Genomic DNA, 12,683 nt, shown 5'->3' on the forward strand with positions numbered 1-12,683 from the left:
TCTCATTTTCTGCAGCATTCCAGTTGTTAATTGTTCCCGTCATGCTTTGCAGAATGGTGGTGGAGCCGGGCCTGCAGGATGACAGTGAGTTCCTGTACGCTGCGCAGCCCGAGCTTCTGCAGTACAGGACACCCCAGCTTTCCGTGGAGAAGGCGATGGCCTGGTATCGGAGCAGAGCACAGGACATAGAGCACCACGCTGGGCAGGTGAGAGGACGGAGCGCTGTTCTCAGTGGTGCTGGTGGTTCCAGCGCCTTAGGATCCAGTCCCACAGTGTACGCGGAAGCCGGGCCAGGAATCTCAGGAGTAATGTGTAAGGGTGAAGGGAATATTCCTTAGTGCTTTTATAACTTTTGGACTTTTAAAATGCATGCAAGAAAAGATGATCAAAATCATCCTTTAAAGTGTGAACTGCAGACTATGTGATGTATTGTTTGTGATTTTCTCGGTAGCTAGTGGATGTATTACCATCTTAATTTAAGGGACTGTATCAGCATAGAAAGAAAAGTTTGCTTAGTCCCAGGGACACTGCACAATCACAGGTGGTTGTGATTGTGCCTTTTCAGGAATTCTGTCCCAAGTGCCTTCTGTTTCTTTAGGCTTCTGCCTTCTCAACTCTGCACTCTTCTCAGCTGTGGCTTTCTGTGGTGGTCTCCATCTGTTGCAGAGACAAGTCTCCTTGATGAGACTGAGGACCCCATTTATATATGGTGGGAGGGCAACTTGTTATTGTTTGGGATTACACTGTTTTAGAAAAGTGCAGGTTCTAGGCTCTCCTCCAAGGTCTACAACATCCCTAGGTTTCCAATACTAAGTATGAGTTCCCTCTTGTTGAGGGAGTCTTCATTCTAGTTAGAAGCTCTGCTTACTTCCAAAGTACGTGTGTCACTCCTGTGCCCTTAGGGTTATTGTGTCATGCTGGTCATTGGAAGCTTGCATGGTGCCTTCTGCTGCTGTGAAGGCCGGTCCTCCAGGAAGAGGCTTTTAGGTCAGTTCTAGCATAGGAGGCGGTAGGTCCTGTATTTGAAGTGTGTGGTGTCTTCAGTTGTAGGGACTTACTGCCTTTCTTGTGGGGCATGGGTTTTACCAGTTAATGTGGAAACTGTTCTGCCTAGTTTTACTATGAATCTGAAGCTGCTCTGTTAAGAGAAAGGACTCCTTAGACTTCGTCAGTTCCCTTGAAATGTTAATGATCAGGCAAAGGGGCTTGGCGAAGTTGTATTTAGTTGTCTTAAGTCCTGTTGTGTCTTTTCATTTTTAAAAACACTCATAATGGTTTTAATTTTTTTGGCTTCATGAAAGTTACTGATATTTCATGTCTGTGATGCAATTAAAGTGATATCTGCTGACATCGATTTTATCGTCTTTATTTTTAGAGGTTTAATTGATATGGGACTTCTTTTTCTTAGTGCCTATAAATGCCTTCAGCAAAACCAGCTTTTTGGTGTAGGAAATGTTTATGGTGGTGACTTTTACCCTGTGAACTCCAGCTTGTTGAGTGTTCCTGTTAGTTTCACTGGTGTCTACTTGACATTCACATTTTGTAGCTTGACTTTAAATGCTTACTTCAGTAAATATCTGGGAAGACAGCAACACAAATGGCTGATGCTCTTGTTTTTAATTGTTATCAAGACAGAAATGCACTTTCAGTTGTGAATTGTTTGCTTCCAGTGTTTTTAATATGGGCAGGTCCTGGTTTTGCAGTGCTCCACCCCATCAGACCCTCTTCCTTTGATGTGTTTATAGAGGTCTCCATGGAGCTCACTCCTTGCCTCTCCTCACCTGTCTGCCAGTCCAGCCCTGTGGGGCTTTGAGGGCCTTTTTTGTTGCTGTGTTTGTCCTTCTTCTCTACCTTCCTCTTACCTTGTCATTCCCCTTACTACTCTGAGAAAAAGGTTGTGCTTTGTGTCCTGTTTGAGATTCTGAGAACTTCCTTCCATCAGGGCCTTTCTGGCTTTTCCTGAGGAAGGGCCTCTCACTGAGTTTATAGACACTGGTTTCTTCCCTGTGCTACACTTCCACACTTCTGTATTGAGGCCATTTCTTCTCCCCATACCTTAACTTCTTTACTGGGTCTGCTGTTCTCCTTCCTTCCTACTCCCTTTTGGGACAGGAAGCTCAGTTCCTTCACGTGTATGCATGTAACATGTAGAACTTGTCTGCATATAACATGTAGAATGTGTATGCATGTAACATGTAGAGTGGAACTGTCCTCTCCAAGGCTTTTGCTACACTTTCTGTTTCCCTAGTAGCTGGCGCAGGGTTAGTCACTGCCACTGGAGTCAGGGTCTCAGGTTTTGCCTCCTCCTTATTTCTCCGTCTGGATGTTTCTGGCACTGTCTGGAAGCTATGCTCAGTGAAGCGGGTGGGCCCCTTTGTCCTGTTCCAGTGGTGCTGTTCACTATTTTTTGCAGGCATTTCTTCCTCCTGGACTCTGCCCTAGCTCAGGCTTTTCTTGCCTTGTCATGACTGTTCCCGTTCGTGTGCTTCTGTGGCCCCGTTTGTTGCTATTGCCCGGGCTGCCGCTGTAGACACTTAATCTTGTCCATGCTCGTGGCCCACTTAGATCTTCTCAGATACTGCTCCATGATGTTTGTTCCCAAGTGTCCATGGAAGCCGTGCACATTACTGTGATGGTAGGTGTTGGTTTCTTGCATTTAGACCTTCATCTGGGCTTCTTACACAAGACATTGCATGAACTGTACAGGCTGCTTTACACGCATGTGCAGTGCAGAATTGACTTACTTCTTTCGAGTCTTCTCTTGCTCCAGACTTCTCTCTGAGAGGAGAAGCCAGGAGATCATTCTAGAATCCTCCTTACACATGCTACTCATGTGTTCCTACTGAATTCCATGTCTTGTAATGATCTGCTGTGTTCATTGTCTCATATGTCTTTAGTTACACTGCCATCTTACTTTTATCCAGCACACAGGGGGTGTCCAACAAATATTTACTCACTGCGAACAAGCGAACACACCAGCAAGTGAACGAGCAGGGCATTTCTGTCACGATTCCGTGTCCCCGAGAGCCGCAGCTCTCCTGAATGCTCAGTCTGTTCTCAGTCTGTTTTTGGTCTGTCATTCTTAGCAATCCACCCTTCAGTCAGTATTCCTGTGCTGAGTTTATGACATGCTCCTGGGGAACTCTGTCATTTGGGTATGGCATGGTTAGTGCCATTCTCAAATGAGAGCTGATACAGTTCTCTATATGAGATGTGGACCCACTCACATTTCCTTGTGGATGAGGAGACTTCCTCCTGGCCCAGCCCTTCAATGGTATTATATAATGTACAGACAGTTCCACATGAGCTAGAAACAGGAGGCACTTTGTTGTAGTTGCTCTAAATTACCTATTTTCCTGTAAGGGGCTCCAGTTAAAATCATTGGTTTACTAAGCTTGGCACAGGTAGAATTCTTCTGTGTTCTCTCATCAGTGCCTGTCTGGGCTGACCGGATGCTTGTTCTGTTTCCCTGGGAAAAGTCACACAGCACATGCTTCAGTGGAAACTTTAGTCAGGTGTCAGTCCCTTTATCCTCTGTTTGATGACAGGGAGGTCATCTGCCCGTTCTTTGTATTCTTACACCTATGTTGGCGTCATCTCCTTCTGGGCCCCTTGTGTATTGTAGACTAGGAACAGGAGACGAAGGGCAGTGTGGCTACAGCTGCTGATTTCCCTTCAACTGGAGGATGGTAGTTTGTAAATTTGGTCAGGGAATAGAAGATAAATGTCAGTCTACTGCGCAGGCTAAGGAAGTGTTGTTCTTTGTTTTAGCTAAGAAATAAATATTTATTGAGTGGCTGCAGATGGCTTGGCACTGATCAGGAAAGCCTGTGGAGCAAAGCTTTATTTTGGAAGCACAGTGCTGTAGAGAAAGTAGCAACTAATTAGGCTTTCTCACTGCTGTGTACACCCCATTTCCCTCTGCTTTTGGTATGCTGGTGTTTTGTTGTAAGAATTGAGACGACTCTCTTTCCCTTCATATCTGAACCATCCGCTGTCTGATACATTTTAAAGCCGTTTGATGTTGACATGTTTGATAAAGAAGTCTAGTACTGTGTAGTAAGAGGCACCCTGACTTGGAATCGCACAGATGGGTATATATTTGATTCTTCACTGGGGGCTTTCACCTTGACCAAGTTGGGAGCTTACTGTCCCTTTCCAATTTCAGGTGGACTGTGCCTTGTCACTCGTTCGCCTTGGAATGGAGCGCCATATTCCTGGCTTGCTGACTCTCTGTGACGATTTGGTGACACTGGAAACACTGGTTTATGAAGCAGGCTGTGACTTCACCCTCACTCTGAAAGACCTGCAACAGATGAAAGACTTTGAGAAGCTGAGATTACTGATGGAGCGTGTGAGTGTCACCTGAATCTCCTGTGCGTGCTGCGGGCGTCTAGTGCTGTGTCACGAGCCAACTAGGAAATGGTTGCCAATCATGGGAGTGTAGTAAAGAGGGGGTAGTGTCTCAGTTTTTAAAGTAACATGTCTGGGTAAATTACAGCAGGAATGCAGAACTGTTGACTGTTTTTATACCCTGCTTTTTCTTTATCTCTGACTCAGCTTTCCCTTTTCTTTCCCTCTTTTTTGCCTCTCTGTGTATCACCTCATTTCCATCTGCCATATTGTCCTTTTTCTCAATACTTTCTTTTTTCTTAGCAGCTATTCACTGAGACTTGGTTTGTGTTGTATGACACCCTTGTTAAAAGTTGTAGATTTTGGAGCAGCGCTTTGGAAATCCTTCGGACCTGTGTCTTGCTTCAACAGTGTTTGGACGGAACAGACCCGGGGACTCCCACTTTATTAACTTTCAGCCGCCTTGCAAGTCTCTCCAGTTGCAGCCTCTGGGACCATCTCCTTGCCGCCTTCAGCTCCTAGGACCAGCCAGTACGGTCTTTGCGGTTAGCTCCATACTCTGGATCAGCCATGACCTCTTAGATTCGTCAGAATTATTCCACCGAAGTGGAAGCTGCCGTGAACCGCCTGGTCACCTTGCATCTGTGGACCTCCTACACCTACCTCTCTCTGGGCTTCTTTTTCGATCAGGACGACATGGCTTTGGAGGGCGTAGGCCACTTCTTCCGTGAATTGGCCGAGGAGAAGCACAAGGGCGCCAAGCGTCTCCTCAAGTTGCAGAACGAACGCGGGGCCGTGCACTCTTCCAGGATTTGCAGAAGCCATCTCAAGACGAATGGGGTAAAACCCTGGAGGCCATGGAAGCTGCCTTGGCCCTGGAGAAGAACCTGAACCAGGCCCTCTTGGATCTGCATGCCCTGGGCTCTGCCCCCACAGACCCTCACCTCTGTGACTGCTTGGAAAGCCACTTTCTGGATAAGGAGGTGAAGCTCATGAAGAAGATGGGCAACCACCTGACCAACCTCAGTAGAGTGGCAGGACCACAACCAGCGCAGACTGGCATGATCCAGCCATCTCTGGGCGAGTATCTCTTTGAGTGCCTCACTCTCAAGCATGACTAGGCCTCTGCGCCTTCCAAGGGGCTCCCTCCTCTGTTTTGCACCAGCCGCCTCAGCCTCTCTTCCCGAATGAACCTCTGAAGCCACTAGGCAGCTTTGTAACAGTCCTGGAGCCTCTCCCAAGTTTTGGACCAAGTAAAAATAAAGCTTTTTGAAACAGAAAAAAAAAAAAAAAAGTGTTGTATATTTTATGTCACATGTACTTAAGCAGGCCTTTAATCCCAGCACTGCGGAGAGAGAGGAATGTAGATTTCTGTGAGTTTGAGGCCACCCTGGCCTACATAGAAAGTTCCACCAGCATGGTAGCTATGTAGAAAGACCGTATCTCAAAAATAGCTAGCTAACTAGAAAGAAAGAAGTTGTGGGTCCACATTCTAGGGTAATTATGAGAAGTGATGCTGTAATTTTAGAGGTGATGGATAAAATAATGTATAAAGGGGAAATGTCATAAAGGGGAAACAAGGAAAAAGAAGTGGATCATTTTCCGTAAAATTAGTGATGTGAAAAAGGAGGAGGAGGAGCGGCTGCGGCAGAAGAATGAGGTGACTCTGAGCATCCCCGTGGACCACCCAGTGAGGAAGCTCTTGGGTGGAGCTGAGGAACCAGGGCTCAGCGCAGAGCGACCCTGAGAGGAGCCAGCCTCAGGTAGAGAGCCGCCCTTTGCAGAACGGAGCCTCCATCACAGGTACCAGTGTGGTCACTGTGTCACAGATTACCCCCATCCAGACATCGATGGCCTACATGAAAACCAGCGAGTCTGTTAAGCAGAACAACCGTGATGCCGTGGAACTGAAGCCCAATGGTGGTGCTGAGCCCAAATGTCTCAAGGTCAACAGCCCCATCAGAATGAAAAACGGAAATGGGAAGGGGTGGCTGACACTGAAGAACAACATGGGGCTCACGAGGAGAAAAAGGAAGAGTGGAATAATGTCACCAAAGCCGAGTCCATGGGGCTGTTGTCAGAGGACCCCAAGGGCAGTGACTCAGAGGACAGTGTGACCAAGAACCCCTTAAGGAAAACAGATTCTTGTGACAGTGGGAGTACAAAAAGTGTCCTTCGTTTGCATAAAGCTGGTGAGGCCTGAAGTCCTCTAGAACACAGGCTGATGCCAAGCATCCCTTCTACCCCATATCTGAGCAGGCCTTACAAACCACACTGCAGGAGGTAAACCATGAACTCAGAGGACATCCAGCTGCTGAGCTGCAGAATGACTGCTCTGGAAAAGCAGGTGGCAGAGATTTTAAAACTACTCTCAGAGAAAAGTGTACCCCAGACATCTTCTAAACCCCAAATTCCACTCCAAGTACCTCCCCAAATACCATGTCAGGATATTTTTAGTGTCTCCAGGCCTGAGTCACCTGAATCTGACAAAGACAAAATCAACATTTAATATATTTGTTAATATATTTAAAACAGTATATAAATCTATATACATATATATTTAGTATATACATATATATTTTCACTTGCTTTCATTATGATGAACACAATATGGATTTTGATATGTACATATTGCATGTCCAGCTGGATTCTGGCCTGCCCAAGACAATTATTCAAAACATAGATATTGCTTGTACATTGCTGTTGACTGCATGCACACTTTACATTTATTTGTACTCTGTATTCTGTAATAAAAAAGTACTAATTTTGTTTTAAAAAAAAGAAAAGCTTGGAGACTTTATTAGTGAGGTGGTATTCCCAGTGGCTCTTCTCTCTAGCCTGTCTACTCATCTGCCTCAGCATCTACGTGCTGTCATCCCTTAATCCTTTTTCCCTTGGTCTCAACTGTCTCTCTCAGCTCGTCACATGCTCTTGTTTTGGCTTTCTCTGCATAAAAACTCTCTGCAATGGAGGGCCTGTGGCGGAGTAGTAGCCATAATGTGAATGTCTGCTTGAGGTGGGTCTAGGCCTATGGGGACCTAAGCCAGTTCCAGTCTGCAGAGATGGGATGCAGACTTGTGGCTCCTGTAGTCTACCAACCCTAGGAGAAGGTAACACACTATCCTGCTAGCAATTAGGCCTGAAGTGAGTAAGGGAGCTGCGGTGCTTTAGAAAGGATGGGGCTGACTTGCCGGTTACCGTACCATATTGAATTTCCGTGGTTAATTATGCTTACAGTGTTCTGAGGACAACTACGTGACCAGTGCCTACCAGTGGATGGTTCCTTTTCTCCACCGCTGTGAGAAACAGTCTGCTGGTGCGGCCAACGAGCTACTAAGAGAATATCTAGTAGCTTTAGCTAAGGGAGACTTGAAACTTCCCTTGAAGATATTTCAGCATTCTAAACCAGATGTAAGTAGCATATCCTCTTCACTTCTTTCTTTAGTCTGAACATTTGCTTTAGGTATACATTTTTATAATTAGCTTCACAGAGAAAGCCCTGTAAGTAGAAAATAATTGCCATTTCATGTTTAAAAAGTTTGAACATTGTTGATGTATGTTTTCTCAAAAGTTTACATAATTGGGGCTATTTTGACTCATTCATTCCACACTTCTAGTGTGTTCGTACTAAAGCCTGTAGTTGGCAGTCTAGAACTCTAGCTGAAGGTATTTCACTGACGTTGACTTGCTCAGTTTCTTTAGTAAGTGTAGGAAGTGGAGGGGGCTTTGCACCACTGTAAAATGTCCATGAGACTGCCTAGGTCTTCCAAGTGTGCACTGTGTTCTTACCCAGCATATTTACGCTGTCACCAGTAAGCAAAAGTCTCTTCTCTCAGGGACATCTGAGAAGTTTATGAAGGTCTCTAAGTTCTCCTAATGATATCCTCAGTCACCCCAGTGCTTCCTACAGCAGCAGAAGACTGCATGTTGAAACTCGGCTTCTGCTGTTTGGAATTGCTTGAAGGAAAGCCATTTTGTTAGGTGCAAATACTTCTGCATTGCAGAAATCTCTTAAACTAGTTACAGATAAAATATACTATTTCAGGCAATGTAGTGATTCCCATTTCACTGGAGTTGGACTTTAAACAAGGTACCACAGTCCCTGGGGCACTGTCATGAGTCTAAGCCAAAGCCACTTCAGACTTCTTCCAGTTGTTACTTACGATTGAGCCTGCTTCTTCATCCTGGCCTCCATACAACCTCACTACAGTGAACAGTCATGGCTTTGAGTAACCCAAACATGAAGGAAAAGCACTGCTATACTTGAGCATTTCTGGGTTTATGAGAGCGTCACTTGTCTGCAATGCCTCTGCTCATTGAATATATAAAGATTTCCATCTTCTCATGATCAACTTGCACTTAGTGCCTGGTTTTGCATTTGGGTGAGCCTTGGTGGGCACTTAGGGCAGTGCAATACTGTATTCCGTGCTGGGTGGGCTGACCATGAATGTTTTATGAGGGAAGAAGAGTTGACTTTAAGTTCTTCCTGCAGTCTTGTTTGTGATAGTTCTTTCCTATGGGATCTGGTAAATCCTTTGTGTGTAGTCAGCTTTTTGTTGTTTTTACCTGGACATTTAACATGTGTTTTTGAATAAAATATGTTGCCATTTGCCTTTCTTCAAACACATGGATACTGGGCAGGTAACAGGGACCTCTGTATATCTCAGTGTTACCTTTCTGTCACACAGGTTTTACGGTGTCATAGTCTATGGACATGTTCTGAGTGGCTTGTGATTGTGTGCTGGCCAACATTGGAGTGGCTTGGGATGGGTCTTTGTTTCCAGTCTGCTTCTTCATCCCTGTGTCTCTTCAGAACACATGAGGCCATTACCTGGGAACTTAACTCTTTACCTCACCAGGACTCTATTTTGGCTTTCTGTGATAGTGGACTAATTTCTTCATGAGCAAGTGACTATACCTACTTCTCATTTACTTGATAAGTAACTGCTCCCTTACGGTCCTATTTCTTAAGATATTCTCAGAAATCGCCCATGACTTCTCTATGCTTTCACAGATTTTTTGTACCTGCTTCTCTTACTATGTCTTTACTTACTCGCTATCATGTGTAAGTTTTACTTTTAATTTCCGCGTCATCATAGTCATCAGCCAGATACTGTTGTTTTGAGTCATGTTGATAAGTATTTTCCCACTTAACATTTACAGTAAACTTTTCCTTCCCTTTCTTTTTATAGATTTATTCTTTTTAATCAAAATTCCTAATATATTTGGCATTTGTTCTTTTATGTAGTGTGAGTTATAGATATGTTTTTTATACTGTCTTAAATAGCTACTAAGCAAAATTTATTAAGACGTTTATTTTTATCCTAGCGAACTGAGGTGTCACCATTGTTATACAATTATATTTTCAGTATTCTGTTTCTGTCATAGAGTTTTCTCTACCTTCATTTCCTTCAACTATTTTGTATTTGTGTTTATAAAAACTTGAGTTTCTACGTTAATTTTTATATCCTATTATTTCATGTTTCTCTTGGTTGATTCTTTGATGCTCTCTAAATGTTTTATCAGATTATTTTTTCTAGTTGTTCATAGTGTGTAAATTTCTTTGAAGATTTATTTATTTTATGTATGTGAGTACACTGTCGCTGTCTTCACACACAGTGGAAGAGGGCATCAGATTCCATTACAAATGGTTTTGAGATACCATGCAGTTGCTGGGAACTCGAGACCTCGACCTCTGGAAGAGCAGCCAATGCTCTTAACTGCTGATCCATGTCTCCAGCCTCCATAGTGTGTAATTTTAGGAATTTATTTTTCTAAGTTCTGATTCTGTTAGGTGTGATTGCTGCTGTACAGCACAGCGGAGATAGCCTGCTGTTGATTGTGGGAGTTTCAGTTCATTGACTTTTTAGTATTTCTGGGTGGACGTTCTTTTGGTTTCAGAGAAAAGAGTGATGGTTGAGTGGCTACTAAAATGATACCAAGGAAGGAATGATGAGAGCAAGAAAATGTGTCTCCTAGGCTGTAAGTTGACACATCATGTAGGGGTCTTCACACGCAAGAGCCAACAGTGTCTTCTGAGTGCTGTGATTTTTGTGTATAATATCTTGTTTTAAGAAAGATGTGCATACTGGTTTGAGAGGAAAATATCACAGTCAAACAGAGATACCCAGATAAATAGGATCTTTCTTAAAGTAGTAAACCAGTTCTCACTAGGCTAGTGTGTGCAGGATACGCGTCAGGAACCATAGCACCTAGGAATTTCCTATTGAAATTAGATCTGAGCAGACTGAGTCCTTGAGATCATATCCTGGGTGAAATATGGACAATACAAGGAGACATCATCAGCCTTACAACATGCTAGGGGAGAAATATAATGTGACCTCTGTACTGCAGATTTTTGTCCTTTGTATTAACTAACTGGATTTAGCTAAGCTTGGATCACAGATGGTTGAAGAAAATCTTTATATTTACTAAACATGTAAAATTTCTCTTTTGGATTTATTCCGGTATAACATCCACATTTTACTGTTATATGTAGTCATAGATGAAATAAAATCTGGACCAGGGTATATGTATTTATATTTTATATGTGAAGTTGATAATCATTCTATATAAAAGACTTGAACATCTGCAGTTTTGTTATCTACCTGGCCTTGGAACAAACTTACTATAGATAGCAAGTAGTAACTAGTTTGAATATGGCTAATCTGTATGGCAGCTGGTTAGCAAGTAGTAACTAGTTTGAATATGGCTAATCTGTACGGCAGCTGGTTCAGTTCATGATAGAAGAATAGGTATGGCATGGTGGCACCACCTGGGTTCCCAGTCACTTGGAATGCACAGACAGAGACATTGCTTGAATCTAGGAATTAGAAAATAGCTAGGTGTACAGTGAGATTCTTTGACTTAAAACAAAAAACTGTGGCTTGATATGAGGTAGAAATGAGATTGAGTGGAAAGCAAAAGGCTTTTCTGTTACTCTTCATGCAGAAAGGCTTTCAGTTCTGAGTATAGATGACCAAATACAATCTCTACATCATCGATATTAGAAGTGGCTCTTTAGTGTCAGGGAGGGGAGAATAAGAGGCAGTGGGTCAGATGAGATATCAAGGCTTGGCTTCTGCTTCAGATGCTTGCCCAGGCTGCTCTTATCTGGGGTCTGTGTCGAGCTTTCACATACTGTTTCTTCCCTTATAAGCTATTGGCTACCATGTCTTGCCTCAGTTCCCTGGGTCTTCCTGCATGTGCACACACTTCTAGGACCTCCAGAGCTCATGCGCCTGATTTAGGCCTTGCAGCCAGGGGCCCAGATTGTAGTCCTGTCCTCATGACTTTCTAGCTTTACCACCATGAGCAAATCACATGACTCCCCAGTGACTCAGATTCTTCATTATGCAAAATAGGAATAATACTGGAATTAGTCTTGCAGGGTTCTTAGGAGGACTTATAAATGAATGCAGAAAGGTAGTTAGGAATGGCACCCTGTTCAAGATAAGAAACTAGAAAGGCTAGCTACTTTTGTCATTTTCTAACTCTATTGATAATTTGTTTTACTCCATATATGCTTATTTTATCAGTCACTTTATAACCTTGAGTAAATCTTTGTCAGTTTGTCAGTTCCAAATTAATGATAGTATTTTTCATATTATTTTGAAGATATTTATATATGTCCTTTACCTCCTCTGCTTTAGAAAAAACTATTTCTCTGAACTATCACTGATTTTTTTTTAACTCATTGATGTAATTCTTTTACTAAGAAAGTGCCTGTGTGACAGCTTCTCTCCCTCACTTTACATCGTGTGTGTGTGTGTGTGTGTGTGTGTGTGTGTGTGTGTGTGTGTGTGTGTGTGGTGTGTGTGTGTGTGTGTGTGTGTGTGTGTGTGTGTGTGTGTGTGTGTGTGTCTGTGTGTGTGTGTGTGTGTGTGTGTGTCTGTGTGTGTGTGTGTGTGGTGTGTGTGTGTGTGTGTGTGTGTGGTGTGTGTGTGTGTGTGTGTGTGTGTGTGTGTGTGTGTGTGTGTGTGTGTGTGGTGTGTGTGTGTGTCTGTGTGTGTGTGTGTGTGTGTGTGTGTGTGTGTGTGTGTGTGTGTGGTGTGTGTGTGTGTGTGTGTGTGTGTGTTTGTGTGTGTGTGTGTGTGTGTGTGTGTGTGTGTGTGTGTGTGTGTGTGTGTGTGTGTGTGTGTGTGTGTGTGTGTGTGTGTGCATACACTAGATGCTGAAATTCTACAGTGTAATCAGAATCTCCTAAACTACTTAGCTACAGAAGGCTTTTAATCGGGCTGGGCTTTCACTCCAGGGTAGAATTCTTGCCTTGCCTATTCAAGACCGTGAGCTCTATCTCCACGGAGCCCCAGGATCTTGTTTCATATTTT

General features: G+C 43.6%; 1 protein-coding gene and 1 pseudogene across 1 annotated transcript in view; both read left to right on the forward strand.

The window, feature by feature from the left end:
• The window catches only part of Nbas (NBAS subunit of NRZ tethering complex), a 367,894-nt gene that overhangs the window by 97,213 nt on the left and 257,998 nt on the right, over positions 1-12,683 (forward strand). The window contains 3 exon segments of the mRNA XM_032907488.1: positions 53-206; positions 4,169-4,354; positions 7,591-7,764. Of these exon segments, the coding sequence (XP_032763379.1) occupies positions 53-206; positions 4,169-4,354; positions 7,591-7,764 (514 nt within the window).
• Positions 4,846-5,625, forward strand: LOC116904886 (annotated as a pseudogene).

This window comes from Rattus rattus, chromosome 7 (assembly GCF_011064425.1).
Source record: "Rattus rattus isolate New Zealand chromosome 7, Rrattus_CSIRO_v1, whole genome shotgun sequence".
Taxonomy (NCBI): domain Eukaryota; kingdom Metazoa; phylum Chordata; class Mammalia; order Rodentia; family Muridae; genus Rattus; species Rattus rattus.